The 18,342-nt window shown below is 42.6% G+C and overlaps 1 protein-coding gene across 1 annotated transcript; it reads right to left on the minus strand.

The window, feature by feature from the left end:
- Positions 1-4,196: 4,196 nt before the first annotated feature.
- Positions 4,197-17,744, minus strand: LOC311519508 (uncharacterized protein). The gene is made up of 5 exons (XM_084626057.1): positions 17,681-17,744; positions 13,364-13,663; positions 11,328-11,445; positions 7,707-7,827; positions 4,197-4,865 (listed from the first exon to the last, which is right to left on the minus strand). The coding sequence occupies exons 2-5, from the start codon at positions 13,464-13,466 to the stop codon at positions 4,692-4,694; spliced, it is 516 nt and encodes a 171-aa protein (XP_084482183.1). The 5' UTR covers positions 13,467-13,663; positions 17,681-17,744; the 3' UTR covers positions 4,197-4,691.
- Between the last annotated feature and the right edge of the window lie 598 nt (positions 17,745-18,342).

The raw sequence follows: 18,342 nt of genomic DNA on the forward strand, positions 1-18,342 counted from the left end.
CCACCAAGAGCCCCTCTCTCTTGTCCCTCTTTCTTCCACACCCCTACAACAGGGGTGTAGCCAGGTCTGACCAAATCCAGTGTCAGACCTTCGAGTTGTTTCAATTTCCCCCTTTTCTTCAGTTAAACCACCACAACTGTTGCTGTTGAATTACTCTCCCGTTTTGGGGTGTCTTGTTGATTAACATAAAATAACAATTGGCGTCCCCTAGCTTTCTTCTCCAGGCTCAGCAGTCCATTAAGCTGGGTCTCAGAATTGCCTCCACAATTTTGCTCCTGCCTCTCCCTGCAAATAGTTCCAGACAGAACTTTTCTGCTGGTTGGTAGGGAGAGCTTCTTCCCCAAACATCACTGACCCTGGGTCTCCTCAGGTGCCTGCGAAAGCCATCCCATTCCTTTCAAGTTTCTTTACCCTTTTACCTTGTATCAGGGACACCATGCCCCTGCTCTCACTCATTTCCCAGATCTCTCTGAGCAGGGGAGATCTGCTGGGCCCACTCCAAACTGTAGGCTTCCTTGGAGAACCTCCTCAAAGTTTTTCATAGCCCCTAGTTTTCCCCTCTCTAATGGAGCAGGTTCCCTCTTAGACGAAGTTCCACCCAATGCTACCATCAGATGCCTGCTCACTAGCTCAAACCCATCAGCTGGGAGGCAGATAACTAGTCACACCGTAGGCAGATTGAACCCAATTCCTATGCTGTACTGCATTTCCCAGTCAGCAGTTCACACCTTCTTCTTGCAAGGATGTTTTTCTTTCAGCTAGTAAGTGCTTTTGCATGTTTGCTTTTTAAGACAGACATTACCATACCTTTCTTACATTATCCCTGCCTTCCTGATGAGTGATTTGGAGTGTCTTCTTACTGGGTGTGGAGGATGTTAAGCAACCGAGTTCTCTCAGCCTCTGAGGAGATTTGATTTTGATTTTTAATTACAGATAGTTCATCTCCAGTTTCTTTTTATACTGGTTATAGTCAGTTTCTGATTAAATACTATATTGGTGGCATTTGTGAAATTGTCCTTGTTTTTTCTATATAAACTTGACTTTGTTCCAAATATGGCCTATCTAGATAGTGAAATATATAATCATACTATTCCATACTTAAGACTGAAGCAGATTTTTCTCTTCTCTTTTTCAGTTGTTCCTGTTTTCCTATTTTTTTCCATGTTGCACCTTGAATCTGTTACTTTTAAATGATGAACGAATGAATAATTTTAAATGAATCAATTGAGTGAATACCTTTACATGATGTCTTTGCTCAAAATGGCAGAACGTAAATGGTGTTAACAATCATATGAACAGACAAAATAATTTCCTATTTACAAAGCAAGAGTGTTGCTCCGACATGGTTACAAGAGACATCTCTCTGATTAAAGGCACAGGGAACTGAAAAGCAGTTGGCTCAGAGAAGTCGGTACTTCCTTTTCCCACTGACAGAACAACAGTAGTACCAAATTTTAGTGCACAAATCCATTAACTCTAAATTGTAAAAGAAACCACAAGGTAAGTTGGGAAGGTACATAATTCCAGAGGGGTGAACTGACAGCACCCTCAGAATATTGGACATCTCTGCCCCAAATAAGGGAGCATCTCCCTTTGCAAAAAGATATATTTGTTTTCTCCACCTATTTTGGGTTTTCATGTATGGTTGGAGAGTTTAATGCCGCTAAATCTGCACAGAATCTGCTAAAGAATATCCTTTGACAAGAAGATGCACATGAGAAGGAGGAAATTCCAATGCTTAGGATGCTACCCTGGGACTTTGGACACCTGGGTTCAATAACCCACCCCTGCACAGACTTCCTGCGTGACCTCGGTCAAGGCCCTCTGTGCCTGAGTTCTCCATCAGTACAATGGGGATAACAGCACTTTCCTACCTTACAGGGAGGATAAATACACTAAAAACTGTGAGCTAAACAGTTACAACTATAATGGGGTCCTATCAGGGGCCAAGGCTGTCCACACACACCCTCTGTTGGCCCAGGTGTAGACCCACTGCCCACATCTGGGGTTATGCCCTTTGCTTCTTTCTTAGTAATTACTTCACAGACTGCTTTTGCCATTCCTCCAATTCTGAGGTTAGGTATTTATTTATTTGATCAACCCCTTTCCATGCACCACAATCTTCAGGCCTTTGATCATCTTTTTCTGGGTGCACATCTCAGTCCCCCCCTCTCCCCTCCCAGTCAGCCCAAATTAATGTCCTCCCGTTCTAGGATAATTATAGTCATTTACAGTTCAGATAACTGCCCTGCCTGGTAATTTAGGTAACTGTCACTGTTTTTTACCTGGCCATTTTTGGGCGCTCACAACTGGCTTGAGTTCCTGTCTCTGCCCAGGCTACCTTTTTCCAGAAGGGCTTCCATGCAGCATTTCAGTGCAAACCCTTTCTCCAAACTCCCTTCCCATCCTACTCTGAGCTGCCTTGCTGTCACATCTCCCTCTTCTCTCTACAAGTCCCTCCTTAGTTTCAAAGCCAAGTGCCGCCCTGCCTCTCACCAGGCGCCCAGCTGGATGCACCTGCTTGGTCATCAAGAAGGCTGGACCCTCTTCTTTTGAAGGGGCCAGCCACCCTGTGACAGGGCCATATAAGTACCTAAAATATATAGATGCTACTGGAGTGTCATATTATGGATTAGGGCCTACCTGATATCTAGAGAGAAAACACTACTACTAGCAACGGGTTCCCTTTTTCTCAGCTAAGCGCTCTTAATATTCTAGGCTGGATTTTTCCTCGATGCCTTTAGAGAGGCAGCTATGTTAACAAGTGTTTCTCCATTAAATCTCGCCCTGATGGATGTTGGTATCCAGCTGGAATACCTACAGAGATGAATTATCTAGGCGCGTTAATGATTTGCTTATTCAGCAATCGTTGTGACAAGAAACCATTCTGGATTTTTAGGAAAAAAGACTTTCTACTGAATAACAATACTGGTGAAATGAAACAAACTGATTTTTATGGGGTGCTGCTAAAGCCCTATTGTGTGGGAAGTTATTTTAAATTGCCTCTTAAGGGAAAAAATGCTTAGATTGTAGAATTGGAAAGGAGCCGGAGATCTTCACAGTTAAACCATATGTGCTCTGGTGATCATAAAACATTATTGATATTGACTAATCTAAGTGAAACACTCAATAAGATCCAAAATGAAAGAACATTATGACTTCAAATTTTGTAAGAGCAGATTTTTTATTCTCTGGCAGTAAAATGGACGCTGTTGGCTAAGTAGCCCTGTACACATGTACAAAGAAAAATCACTGAAATTAAAGCAGACAAGAAAGTTTACAAGGATTTGGGGGGAATTAAAAAACTGCATTTTACAATTTCTCTACATTGTATTCATTCATAGGAAGTATTAAAATGGTACATCTGCTTTTCTATCCAATGTCAGTCTAATCTATCTAGATTTCCAGATCAGAATTGCCCTCTTTGATTTTAGAACTCCTGCTGTTTGCTCCAAATGAACTTTCCTCTGCATTTCTCTCCACTCATCTAACAGTGACTACCTCTTTTTCTTTTCACTTAATTTGGCCACAGTTTCTCTACCTTGGGAAAGAGAGAGGACAGGCTGGGAGAGATGTTCCACTTGTGTCTGAACTCTTTAAGAGACAAAAAGAAAAGGAGTACTTGTGCCACCTTAGAGACTAACCAATTTAGCTCACGAAAGCTCATGCTCAAATAAATTGGTTAGTCTCTAAGGTGCCACAAGTACTCCTTTTCTTTTTGCGAATACAGACTAACACGGCTGTTACTCTGAAACCTGTCTTTAAGAGACAGGATTTTTTTTTTTAAACTGAGGTCAGTATAGCAACAATGAAACCCCATTCAATTTTTTCATCTGCCTGATGTAGCAGGAAACAAGTAAACTGAAGATTAAAGAGTCTAAAAGGAGAGATAATTACTTTTAAATGTAAATTTCCATGAAAAGGGTGTCACAGCTAGAGATGGGTGAAACTTTTCAACTGAAACTTTATCTTTGGCAAAAAAAATGAAGATTCAATGACACCAAAACTTTTGGTGAGTTTGCGTCAATTTTGCTGAATTGTTTTTGTTGGGGAAAAAAAGTAAAAAAAATGGTTTCCAAAAGCTGAAACATTTTGATGTCTCCAGCTGAAAAACCTTTTTGTTTCAAAATTTACTTTAAAGGTGATTTAAGAAATTAAATGTTGAAGTGCTTAGCCAAAACATTTTGTTCGAACCAGAAATGAAACATAGCCTAGGTCTGCTGAAAATTTTGAAAAAAAATTGTTTTCGGTTCGACCCAAATAATTGTTTTTTCAATTTTTTGGAATTGCCGGCAAACCAAGAAATCCATTATTCACACAGCTCTAGCCGCAGCTATTCCTTTGGGGGAAAGGGTGGTGGCGAGAAGGAAAGGCGTGTGACCTGGTTTTGTTCACCTGCATGTTTTCTGTCTCCAAGTCTCAGGTCAAATGGATTCTCTGAAAGAGACACATACCTTTTATGTACCATAAATTGAGGGGAGAGGGAAATGAAGTCATCACTCTTTCCCCTCCCCCTTGCTTTTTAGCTCTTTTTGTGTCAAAGTCATGTTGTAAATAGGTCCTCTCTCCAAGCTAGTCCACAATGCTTTGGAAAAGTTCTTCATTGGGGCAGGTTTGAATGCTGAGTCAATGATATTGGTTTCTCTGCTTTTTTCATTTTCAGTAGTGAAAGTTTACCTTCTCTCTAATTTTTAAAAAACGGAGTCATCAATCTCTTCAATCCCTTCCATAAATGAATGATTCAGATTGCCTTCCTCGTACTTTTCTTTTCCTTTTGAAAACACTGATCTGGGTACCAGTGTATCTGTTTGACTCTCCTTTGATTTTGAAAACAGTTTTCTCTTGCGCGAACTTCCTGGGGTTCCCTATGTAAGAACAAGTGATACAGTTATGTGGTACGAAAGGTAAAGGTTTAAATTATCAGAGAGGGAAAAGCAATGGGGGAAAACACTAGTACACAGATGAACTGAACAAAATTCCTAGAAGCCAGTACCATAAATTAGAACTAACACATTAAAAAGGCAATGGGTATAAATGAGTCAGATTAAGGAACAAATCAGTAACCTGGTGGTGCTTGCAAGATGTGAAAGTTTTATAACTGCCACTAGTCATATTATTCTCCTTTACATCCATGTGACCAAAAGGGCAGAACAGAGAGTTTTGGGGAGAAGCATCTGTGCGATGCTGAATTTTGAAGAATCTAAACTGTGAACTGATTCAACCCATCCCTTCCCTCTACCCCAGTCCCTTTTTAAAGTAAAATATTAGTGAGGATCTTACTTCAAGTGTCAGATAATTCTATCGGGAATCACAGCTTCTCAAAACAACTGATTTCCTGGCTACTGATTTATTGATTCTAAGTCCAGAAGGAACCACTGTGATCAGCTAATCTCACATCCTGTATAACACAGGCCATAGAATTCCCCCAAAGTAATTCCTAGATCATATCTTTTAGAAAAAACATCTCATCTTGATTTGAAAATTTCCAGTGAAGGAGTTTCCATCACATCCCTTGGGAAATTGTTCCATTGGTTAATTATCCTCTCTGTTAAAAATGCACATGTGATTTCCAGCCAGAATTTGTCCAGCTTTAACTTGCAGCCATTGGATCTTGTTACAACTTTCTCTGCAAGACTGAAAAGTGCATTATCAAGTATTTGTTCCCCAAGCTGGTACTTGGACTGTGATCAAGTCACCTTTTACCTTTCTCTTTGTTAAGCTAAATAGATTGAATTCCTTGAATATATTACTAGTGCCCATGTTTTCCAATCCTTTAATAATTCTTGTGGCTCTTCTCTGAATCCTCACTAATTTATCAACATCCTTCTTCAGTTGTGGGCACCCAGACCTGGACATACTATTCCAGTAGGGGTCGCACCAGTGCTAAATACAGAGGTGATAATAACCTCCCTCCTCCTACTCAACATAGGAGCAACACGGGCCAATGAACTAGTAGTGGAGAGAACTGGCCTCTATCACCAGCACAGCCGCTGACTCACTCTGAGACCATGAGCAAGTCAATTCAATGCACTCTACCTCAATTTTCCATACTTTCAAAGAGGGATAATAATATGCCCCTGTGGCAGCATACAGGGGGCAGAAATGGCCCCCTGAGAATACTCCCAACAGGTTTCCATGAGAGGGCAGGCCAGGGTGGGAGGAAATGTTACCAGAGCTCACCATAGTACATCTAGTCACCGATTTCCAGGATAGGATCCACCTTTCCCAAAATGTAGGAAATGAAAAAGTGACCTGAAGCCACCTTCTCCCACTCTCTATTTCTGACACAAATACAGAAGCAGAGTAACGGAGAATGGGCCTTCATCACGTCTCTGACATTCTGTCTCCCTCCACCTCTGACCCTTCCTTACACTCATTTCCCTGAAACCACCCCCCCCCAATTATCCTTCTTTTATAGTAAATTGAGACAGACCAATGATTCTTGGGTTGCAGGAACTGAATTTCCAGCAGCCAATGTACTAGATACTGCTATGGGAAGCAACACGACTAACTGGCCACTGCAATAGAATAGGATCAGGCTTCTACTGCCAGCAAAGCCATCACCTTGACAGCTGACTTTGAGCAAGGCATTTAACGTCCCTCTGCCTCAGTAGTCCCAAGTGTAAAATGGAGGAAATGTTTACTCACCTATACATAGGACTTTGAGATCTATGGGTGAAAAGCACTATGTACGTGATAAATTATTATTAAGGCAGATTGTAGGACTACACGGGTGATAAAAGCAGTGCTTAATTTGTGCCAGGGCTGAGCCCCGGCACTTCATGGCTTGTCAGTTCAGAGCCTCGGCACCTGTGGGTTTGCCACGTCAGATATGAAAGAAAAAATTGCTTGAACCCTAGCACCTCTTTCATCGCAAATTAAGCACTGTGATAAAAGTGAAGAGCAAAACCAAACCAGAAGCACTTTAAGGTTTTGTGCTGTACCACCCCTTTATGACATGGTCTGAACTTCCATTGTCTTTAAAAGAAAGGCTTCCGTTCCTGTTCATTTTCACATTGAAATCTCATCACTGTCATGCCTTCCCTCTTCCATATTGTTGCTGGAGGTGCTCAGTGAGTTCTTTGGGGGGCCTGAATGGTGATGTCACCTGAGGTGTCAACATGAGCTTTGATTCTCCCTCCCCTCAACTGAGATGGAGGGGGCTGATTCTTAAGGAAACACAGAGGAATAGGAGGGAGAGCTGAACATCAGGTTAGAGCTTCTTGGAGCATCAATATTCAGATCCTCCAAATATCTTGCCGGACTCCTGCACAAAAGACGGGGAGTGAGGGCTTGATGTTCTCCAAAGTGAAGAACATGTGGAACATGTTTGTAAACGCATGTGTCTATCTGGACAGATAAGGAAGTCAATTAGCCTGCAAAAGAAAGTCAATGTAATGTTTAAGTGTCTCTTTTAAGGAGGACATCCAATGTCTGTATTGTAGCTGTGTCAGCAGTGCTTAATTTGTAATGAAAGAGGTGCTGGGGCTCAACAATTGTTTTACTTTCAGAACTGATGTGGCAACCCCAGAGGCACCGGGGCTATGAACTGCCAACCCTAGAGGTGCCAGTGCTCAGACCTGGCAAGCCATGGCACAAATTAAGCAGTTTGTGGCAGACCTCAACTCCCTAGCATTCGGCATTGCTAGGTTGTTTGCCTCATATAAGACATGAATGTGAATTGCCTGTCTATGATTTGCTGTTACCTCATTTTGATAGGAAACACTCTTGCTCTTAGGTGTTGGCAGGCACTGGTGTCTGTCTCCTCCATCTTGCTTCAAATTCTTTTTCTCTGCAAGAGTGCAGGGCATGCTGCTACTCATTGGTCTGTGAGGTAAATATTGAATATTTATACAGTGCCCAACAGTGTGCTAGACATTTTACAGAAATATGGTCCTTGCCAAAAGAATATAATGTCTACTTAGATAAGAGGAGACAAGTGACAATGACTATAATGGGCTAAGACAGTGAAAGGGGAGACAGATCGCAAAAGAAAAGTCCTGAGGTGACTAACGTTTATGATGACATCCTGGTTGTTCTGCTCTATGGGAGAGTTCTCCTTTCATTTCAAGTGCCACAATGAACTGGAATGGGCTTGCATAAGTCCCTTTGTAACAGATCTGGCCTTTGGGCCCTGTGAGGGGAAATCTCAGTTTCATTTTTTTTAATAAGTAAGTTTCTTTTCCTGTGAAGCTAGATATAACACAGAAATCAATGTGAGCCAATGATGAGGCTGAAGTGGAACAAGCAGCTGGACTCCTCTTCTGCAGCGAGAGACTGGGGAGCAGTATGTTTCTGGGAGTGTTGAGAACAAAAACTGCACTCTGTCCAAAAGGACTAAGGCCGGCTGCGCTTGTGAAAACCGTTCAGTCACCTCTGAGGCTGGTACTGAGCTGTATCTTGCTCATTCAGGAAGCAGCAGTGCTGCAGGGTATCTCCATTATTGTGTGGTAAAACTGGGTGGTCAGAGGGGAACCATCAATAGCGATTCTGAAGCCACCGCAGCCTGCCATTTTCCCCACTGGTGCCCACCTGCTCATGCTCAGCCTGCAACTGGAAGAACTTTGAAACCCATCTCACCTCCGCTATTCTCCCCACCCCCACTAGCAAGGGAAAGAGTGTGGAACTGATACAGTGTGTGGCAAATTGCCAGTACAATGATGATGGGTCCCGCACTTCTTCTTCTTGGGGGGGGTTCAGGGCACAGTTTCCTGCCCCTGAACTAGGGTATTTACTGTCCCACTAGTAACCCAGAGAAGGGTAGTGGAGAGGGAGGGACCCAGGCCCACCCTCTACTCCAGGTCCCAGCCCAGGGGCCCTAGGGAGAGTGGTAAACCACTTGAACTAGTGCTTCCTTCCCCTGGGCTACTTCCCTCTCCTGCCCTTCAGCTTGTGGGGCTTCCTGTCCTCTCTCTCTCTCTCTCTCTCTGCACAAGCCAGGTGTCTCTTTACCTAGAGTCTTGGTCTTCTAGCCAGCCACGGCACTTCTCCAAACTCTCCTCTACTTCAATTCCTCCAAACTGCTCTCTGCTCCAACTCCTTCCCCTAGCTGATTGAAGCAGGGGATTTTTATCAGGTGACTAGTTTCAGGTGCTCTAATTGGCTTCAGGTGCTTTTAATTAATCTATAGAAACCTTTCTTCCCTCTACAGAGAGTAAGGCTTCTTCTCATCCTGGGACTTACATATCTTTCCTGTGTTTCAGAGTAACAGCCATGTTAGTCTGTATTCACAAAAAGAAAAGGAGTACTTGCGGCACCTTGGAGACTAACCAATTTATCTGAGCATAAGCTTTTGTGAGCTACAGCTCACTTCATCGGATGCATACTGTGGAAAATACAGAAGATGTTTTTATACACATAGATCATGAAAAAAATGGGTGTTTATCACTACAACAGGTTTTCTCTCCCCCACCCCACTGTCCTGCTGGTAATAGCTTATCTAAAGTGATCACTCTCCTTACAATGTGTATGATAATCAAGGTGGGCCATTTCCAACACAAATCCAGGGTTTAACAAGAACGTCTGAGGAACAGTGGGGGGGGGGGAAGAATAAACAAGGGGAAATAGGCTTGAATAGAGACTGGGAATGGTTGATTCATTATAAAAAGTAACCTAAGTTAATTGTATCCAATTTGCAAATTAATTCCAATTCAGCAGTCTCTCGTTGGAGTCTGTTTATGAAGTTTTTTTGTTGAAGGATAGTCACCTTGAGATCAGAAATCGAGTGACCAGAGAGATTGAAGTGTTCTCCGACTGGTTTATGAATAATTCTTGACATCTGATTTGTGTCCATTTATTCTTTTACGTAGAGACTGTCCAGTTTGCCCAATGTGCATGGCAGAGGGGCATTGCTGGCACATGTTGGCATATATCACATTGGCAGATGTGCAGGTGAACGAGCCTCTGATAGTGTGGGCTGATGTGATTAGGCCCTATGATGGTGTCCCCTGAATAGATATGTGGGCACAGTTGGCAACGGGCTTTGCTGCAAGGATAGGTTCCTGGGCTAGTGGTTCTGTTGGGTGGTATGTGGTTGCTGGTGAGTATTCGCTTCAGGGTGGGGGGCTGTCTGTAGGCAAGCACTGGCCTGTCTCCCAAGATTTGTGAGAGTGTTGGGTCGTCCTTCAGGATAGGTTGTAGATCCTTGATAATGCGTTGGAGGGGTTTTAGTTGGGGGCTGAAGGTGACGGCTAGTGGCGTTCTGTTATTTTCTTTGTTAGGCCTGTCCTGTAGTAGGTGACTTCTGGGAACTCTTCTGGCTCTATCAATCTGTTTCTTCACTTCCGCAGGTGGGTATTGTAGTTGTAAGAATGCTTGATATATCACTCTCCTGCTGCCTTCTGGCCATGCTGTATCACACGTGGGACGGAGGTGGAGAGTATTTTACCCAGGGAACATTGAATGCATCACTGACTGAGACAGAACATTTTGGAAGCAGACCCTTGTTAACATTATGGCAGCACATCACTAGCTGGAGGTGTTTTTGAAGCTGAAGGACAAGACTTATAGTCCCAGCTTGCCATGTGTAAGATTTATCCAGCAGTCAGTCTGCTGCACATGGAGTCATGATAGCATTCCATGATAGCATGGAGTTATTCTGCACAATCCTACTTCTGAGTTTTCTTCCAGAAATATAATAATTCTCCCATCTATGCAAAAATCCTAGAAAATAGATGAGCCTTGCAGCATATCCCAAAGATCAACAGAAAGCCCTACAGGAATCCAGGGGAAAGGATATTGTATATGCAGGTCTCAAAACTTGTCAACACTTTGGATACAGACTACAAATTTCCTGCCGGCCCCAAAAACTGACAGAGCCCTGTCTACATGGGGGAGTTAGGTCGGTATAACTACGTCACTCACGGGTGTAAGTATAGGTCTGTTGTGTAGACCTGGCCTAAGTCTCATTTAAAAGGCACCTAGAAGCCTAAACTCATTGACTATTAATGGGATAGTGGCTCCTAAGTGCCTAAATCACTTTTGAAAATGAGACAAGTTCCTAAATCAGTTAGGCCTTTCAGTACTGAGTATAACAACATGTAAATACTTCTAAAAATCTGGGACTGACACCAACGTTTGTTTTCAAGATCTGAAGAAATTCAGGTGACACGTGCTTTATTTTAGGCTACATTATAGATTGAGAACATCATCTCTGAAAACAGATCAGAGAGGAAAGGATGTGTTTTGTATGTGTGCACTGAAGTTTGTAAGTGTAAATGTTATGTGGAAACTTTCCGTTGTAACATGGTGTTAAGCTATGGAGCAGGAAAGAGGAGTGCAATAGAGTTCTGTAAGACAATTTACTAGAAAATGATCATTCAACTTACTTATTCCCTTTGCTTTTCTTGCGTGTCAGGATGATGATGGTGACTCCTATGGCATTCAGAGTAAAAGAAATTAGGCAAAGCACTTGCCAGATACATATTCCGCTCTCCTCATCAGATGCTGAAATGCAAATTAGCAAACACCAAATGTCACACAGAACCCAAATGGATGTCAAAGCGTTTCTTATGTTTCCTGTCCAGATACTGGGAACCAGCAATCATTGAGTTCTAAACTAAGTTTAGAAACTGGACATGTTGATTAACCTCTCTGGGTATCAGTTTTTTGAAGTATAAAATGGGGATATTCGTTAGAGCAGGTCAATTATTCATGATGAATAAATAGTCTGATGATAAAACTTTTCTTCTGTTTCTGAATTGTTCACAAATCATTGCTGATCTCTGGTCATGTCTTCCTTATTCACAGAACAGTGTACCAGATTTTTTGAACAGATAGGGTAATATGAGCTTTTCATTTCCATTATCAGCTCTTCTAAATGTGATCGGTCACCTGGGTTACACAGTTCTGTTTCTGCTCTCTGATTGGGTGGAAGTTTTTGTGAACAGGAGAACAAGGATTGATGAATAGCCAATAATAAATAGTGAGTAACCTTGTGCTATATAAACACAGAGATTTGTTCATTCTTAAAATAGGTATGAATCATGTTTTTGCATTATTCTTCTAATTCTAGTAACACATATTTCACAGATGTGTTTTGAGGATTAGTTAGTAGCTGTGAAATGCTTTGAAAGTGCTAAGTAGTGATTCTTAATAAAAATTACTATTAGTGAAGAGAGAGTCCCATGAACACTCATTTATACTGCTATTGCTTCTTAGACCTACTTGAAAAATGGAAAAAAACAGGTTGCAAGTTTCAAAAGTGTCTCCATTTCACAGAGTTTAGAATGAACCCTTTTAAATCAAAGATTCAACAATGTGGGTTTTTAATATATACTCAATTTGAATATATTCAATTTTATTGTCAAAATCATTATTACATTTTTGTTTAGCAAAGTTGTCAATAAATGAAAAAGTAAAAATGAAAATGAATATTCAAAAAATCAGTTATGTTGAAACTGACCAAAAATGAAAGATTTTGATGGTTACAATACTTCTTGTAAAAAATTTCATTTCTAAAAAATGGCCCCTTTGGTGATCTTTTATAAGAAATAAGGTAATTTGTTGTAAGAAATCCTTAGTAGAGTACATCCTTTAATCTAAAGCTCCAGAAACAACTCTAGGATTGAAATATCAGGAAAAGCTTTGTCTTCTGAATACCTAAGAGTATGTCTACACTGCAAGGGAAGGCCTGATTTTAGCATGGGTAACAATAGCAGTGAGGATGTGGTAGCACATGTGGCCGCTCAGGCTAGCCACCCGTAGGTGCTCCAGTGGAATTAGTTACCCCCTGCCACCATCCAAGCTGCCACAGCCACTCTGCTATTGTTAGCACACTTTCTCCATCTAAGTTAGCATATCTGTCTACCCATGCTGGGAAGTACCCTGCCAGCTGCTGTGCAGACAGACTGTCAGGGTTCGTGTTCATAGCACACTCAGTGCAAGCCGTAACTCGAGTGTTATCCTTAACTCGACTCCCATCCACACACAAGTCTCCAGCTCAAGTTAAATGGTGTTTTACATTTGCGTGAGCTGGCCTATCAGGGGAGCAGGTTGAAATAGGAATGGTGCTGAAGTTACAAAATCTCATTAGCAGCTGATCCAAATCACTCTGCTTATCAAAGCACTATGTGTAGCTGCAGTGTAGTAACTCAAGTGCATTAACTTGAGCCCGCTGTTGCAGTGAAGAGAAGTCTTCAGATATGAGCCATTGAAAAAAAAGCACGGTTCACAGGGCAAGTCTATGACCAGGCAAGATTTAAGCACAACTGAATTCACTGTGATTTTACATTAAAATTTTCTTTTTAATTCACTGGAATAGAACCAACATTCTTTGGACAACTTTTTTTTTTTTTTTTGGTACGGCTTTTCTCTGCTCTCCACTCCCCAGACTATCATATACCAACACCCAGATCTAACCTACCTTCATATTCTTCTAGCGGGTAAATTATCTTCTTTTTCCTTCCCACAGGGTGGTTTATTATGCAAGTCAAAGCCTGGAGGTTCTTTGATCGCAGGAGCCTCATGGAGACGTTGCACGTGCTTGTCACGGTTACTGTGCCATTTGCATTCTTAACTCCATGTATCTGAGGCTGGTCAATCAGGATGCCCTCAGGCTTCCATGTGATTTCTGGGGCAGGTTTTGCTGTAGCTGAACAGATTGCAGTCAGGAGCCCCGGGGTACTGGCATTTGAATGGAGTTCAGTTCTTACTGCAAAAATCGCTGGGAGAAAAAGTAGAGTGCAATGGAAATGTCAATATTCCTTACACAGTAACCAAAAAACTAAAACATTTTCAAAGTTTTTAATAGAAAAAACCAGACTATTCCTGATATGTTCAATATGTTCCTTTATAGTCTTAGATTTTGTTGTACCAATAAAATAAAAGCCAGCAGGATCTTATTAAAGGGGATAAGGCAAAATGCCACATTTATTGTGAATATAGAAAGAATCAAAGTAAGCAGTTAGTTATAGCTATAACATTCCATTCAATTTCATATTTATTCACACACACACACACACACACAGGTTCTGCAAGGTTGTTATCATAGTTACCAGCCTTAGAGTTGCTCATGCCAAGCCACTGGCCAGGTGGCCTGGACATGAGGAGGGAGCAGGGCCTTGTCAGATGCACATCTGATGCTCCTGAAAGTTGGTTTGCAGAATCAGACCCCAAAGTTCTCACTTTCTAGAGTCCATTTTTATAGGAATTTATTCCTATGCCAGTCTATGGGAATTGCTTCATCATGCTGTTGCTGAATCAATCAGCAGCTGGCACATTCCTGACGGCTCCATGCTGCCAGATGTTATCTTGTTCTTTGGTTCTCCCATCCTTGAGGCTGTGGGGTGGATTCCAGTCTGCCCTCCGGGGGTCCTCTCGTTGTTTCCACTTGACGCCTTCTTCGGCTGATGGACACTGGATTCTTAGGCTGGCACCTCCCTGATCATTCATTTATTATCCACACCAAGCATCCATCCACATACATCCTCTATCTCTATTTTTATCACAATTGTTAAAGCGAGATAAATACAACAAAAGGGCGGGGAGTCTCTGGGTGCTGTTTCGGTTGTTACAAAGTATCGCTCTGAGTCTCTCTCTCTCTGTGAGTACTTGTTACAAAGTATTGCTTTGAGAATAGACTCCCTCTTAGGATGTACTAACACAATTAGCAGCTTGCAAGTTTCACACTGAGAGGGAGAGAAACAGTAAAAACAAAAGGAGTACTTGTGGCACCTTAGAGACTAACCAATTTATTAGAGCATAAGCTTTCGTGAGCTACAGCTCACTTCATCAGATGCATATCGTGGAAACTGCAGCAGACTTTATATATACACAGAGAATATGAACCAATACCTCCTCCCACCCCACTGTCCTGCTGGTAATAGCTTATCTAAAGTGATCATCAGGTGGGCCATTTCCAGCACAAATCCAGGTTTTCTCACCCTCCACCCCCCCACACAAATTCACTCTCCTGCTGGTGATATGGGGGTGGGGGGGATGTGAGAAAACCTGGATTTGTGCAGGAAATAGCCCAACTTGATTGTCATGCACATTGTGTAAAGAGTTGTCACTTTGGATGGGCTATCACCAGCAGGAGAGTGAATTTGTGTGGGGGGGTGGAGGGTGAGAAAACCTGGATTTGTGCTGGAAATGGCCCACCTGATGATCACTTTAGATAAGCTATTACCAGCAGGACAGTGGGGTGGGAGGAGGTATTGGTTCATATTCTCTGTGTATATATAAAGCCTGCTGCAGTTTCCACGATATGCATCTGAGGAAGTGAGCTGTAGCTCATGAAAGCTTATGCTCTAATAAATTGGTTAGTCTCTAAGGTGCCACAAGTACTCCTTTTCTTTTTGCGAATACAGACTAACACGGCTGTTACTCTGAAACAGTAAAAACAAGAGATCAAAAACCAAGAGACCTCTTAATTAGTAATACCCTGGAATTTAAACTATGGGGAATCAAACTCATTTGTGATTTTAATACAGAACTTCTTTAATATGATCCAACAATTTTAATGGTGTATTATTATATTTTAACTGTTTGGTAGGTGTATTTATGCAGGAGGCATAGGGCTGGAAATTGAAGAAAACTGGGCCAGATGGTACCTTCTTCACAGATCCACAGGAAACTCCCTGCAAATTCATGTGTCCTGTTGCTGTGATGGGAAAAAATGTGCTGATAAACACTTTTGAGGCACCATCTCCCTGTCCCTAAATCCAAGGAGAGCCCTTCATTGAATGGAGGATCCAAATATGGGGAAGGGGAAAGTTGGGAGTAAGCCTGGAGACACATCCTCTTGCATCAATCCAGGAGAAAATCCACTCAGAAATTGCTGTATTAACTTCTGAGTGGAAATTCTCCATGCTATGGGAGCCCCCTTTGGGAGTTGGATACAAGAACCATGGCCAGAAGGGAAAGCCCTGTCAATTCAGCTCCATAAAGCAGATCAGTGGTATGCCTGGTATGTTCACAGGGCCTCTACACTGATGGACCCAGTGGAACCCTCAGTGGATTTTAGGGCATCAGCAATACTTGAGGAAGAACTAACTTCTTCTATAGGAGTGCAGCGGGACTCGGAAAGGGTTAAAAGCTAGCCCTTGGAGAGAGGACTGGGGTTGAAAGCAGCCAAGGGAGGCTGATTGGGTAGGCAACCGCAGGTGTGGCCACACCCAATTAGGGTCCAGCTGGCCCTGATAAAAGGACTGGGAGCTGGGCAGGAGGAGACTCACTTCAGTGGGGGGGTGGGAAGGACCTGGCTGCTGGCTAGAGAAAAGTATCTCAAACAGAGCAGTGCTGGTGAAGGACAGGCAGAGCTGGGGAACTCTGGCCAGGTAAGCCCCCAGGCTGATGCCATGCAGAAAGAGCCTGTGGTGGTACTGAGGCTGCAGCAGGGTAGCCAGGCCAGGAAAAGGCAGCAGGTCCAAACCCCCTTGCCAATGATGAGCAGCCATTTCAGACTACAGTTTGCCCCTGAGAAAAGGGGCTAGATGAAGACTGGCAGTCAGTCACTGAGGCAAAGTGGGCTTCAAGGAATTGGGGCTCTCCAGGGAGGGGAGGACCCCTAAGTGTGGGGTACTACTGGGGGCAGTGCCTGAGAGAAGGGGCACCACAGGCTAGGAGGGATGTGGGGCCTGAACTAAAGTGTGGGGGAGAAAAGGGAGAAGCAGGCAGCAGGAAGGGAGACACTGGCCAGCAGGAGACGCTCCAAAGCTGGAAAAGCTAATTCCCACACCAACCAGCAGGAGGTGCTATACTAGTGGGTGTTCCACCTTGCAACAGGGAGTATGTAGCAACAGCACCTCCTCAGCTGAAAACTACTGAGGAAACATCACAAGAGAAACCTTGTAAAACTTTCCTTCACTCGAGACCTCCTGTGGATTTGATCACAAGGCTGGGGGAGGGGCTTGTTCTGCTATATAATCATGAACACAGCTAAACTTTGGGTCTACAGTGATGAAACCAACATAGTCTTTGAGAACCTGTGTGTTACACAAGGAGGAGAAGGATGTTAGAGGACAAACTGACTTTTGTCCCACCGCTGCCACCATGTCAAGGTTCCTCCCCCACTCTGAACTCTAGGGTACAGATGTGGGGACCTGCATGAAAAACCTCCTAAGCTTATCTTTACCAGCTTAGGTCAAAACTTCCCCAAGGTACAAGATATTCCACCCGTTGTCCTTGGATTGGCCGCTACCACCACCAAACTAATACTGGTTACTGGGGAAGAGCTGTTTGGACGCGTCTTTCCCCCCAAAATACTTCCCAAAACCTTGCACCCCACTTCCTGGACAAGGTTTGGTAAAAAGCCTCACCAATTTGCCTAGGTGACTACAGACCCAGACCCTTGGATCTTAAGAACAATGAACAATCCTCCCAACACTTGCACCCCCCCTTTCCTGGGAAATGTTGGATAAAAAGCCTCACCAATTTGCATAGGTGACCACAGACCCAAACCCTTGGATCTGAGAACAATGAAAAAGCATTCAGTTTTCTTACAAGAAGACTTTTAATAAAAAATAGAAGTAAATAGAAATAAAGAAATCCCCCCTGTAAAATCAGGATGGTAGATATCTTACAGGGTAATTAGATTCAGAAACATAGAGAACCCCTCTAGGCAAAACCTTAAGTTACAAAAAAGATACACAGACAGAAATAGTTATTCTATTCAGCACAATTCTTTTCTCAGCCATTTAAAGAAATCATAACCTAACACATACCTAGCTAGATTACTTACTAAAAGTTCTAAGACTCCATTCCTGGTCTATCCCCGGCAGAAAACCAGCATATAGACAGACACACAGACCCTTTGTTTCTCTCCCTCCTCCCAGCTTTTGAAAGTATCTTGTCTCCTCATTGGTCATTTTGGTCAGGTGCCAGCGAGGTTACCTTTAGCTTCTTAACCCTTTACAGGTGAGAGGAGCTTTCCCCTGGCCAGGAGGGATTTCAAAGGGGTTTACCCTTCCCTTTATATTTATGACAAACTTGGATGGGCTTCTTCTACTGATCTAATAGCTGAATATTGTTGTACATTAGAACATCTTATACTATTTCATCTCATGTCTCTGCTGATCCTGTGTCTCTGTATTTATACATTCACAACCTTTTGTATTATCAGGTCAAGTGCTAGCAATCCCTACATTTAGGTTGTGTAATTTTTTTTTTTTGTAAAAGAATAATGTGTTTTTAGAAGCTCTAAAACCTTCCTGGTTTGCAGCAACCCTTTGAAATTCAGCAGGGGGAAAGCCCTCTAGCTGGAGAAGTGCCTTTTCTTTGTCCCATGAAATTCCATTCAGGTTTAGCTGAGTTCTCAACAGTTAAAGATCACCATTCCCTTTCTCTTGCTTGCCAAATTAATAATCAAAGATTTGAACACTGAAAACCACTGCCAAAGCAGCA

The sequence above is a fragment of the Lepidochelys olivacea genome (genome assembly GCF_965140295.1).
Source record: "Lepidochelys olivacea isolate rLepOli2 genome assembly, chromosome: 1".
NCBI classification, from domain to species: Eukaryota; Metazoa; Chordata; order Testudines; family Cheloniidae; genus Lepidochelys; species Lepidochelys olivacea.

Excerpts from the sequence above, each read along its gene's own strand:
- LOC311519508 (XM_084626057.1), bottom strand. The coding sequence starts at position 13,466 with ATGAGGCTCCTGCGATCAAAGAACCTCCAGGCTTTGACTTGCATAATA. Across the intron at positions 11,446-13,363 it reads CCCGCTAGAAGAATATGAAG|CATCTGATGAGGAGAGCGGA; the intron begins GTAGGTTAGATC and ends TTTGCATTTCAG. Across the intron at positions 4,866-7,706 it reads GTGTTTCCTATCAAAATGAG|GGAACCCCAGGAAGTTCGCG; the intron begins GTAACAGCAAAT and ends GTTCTTACATAG.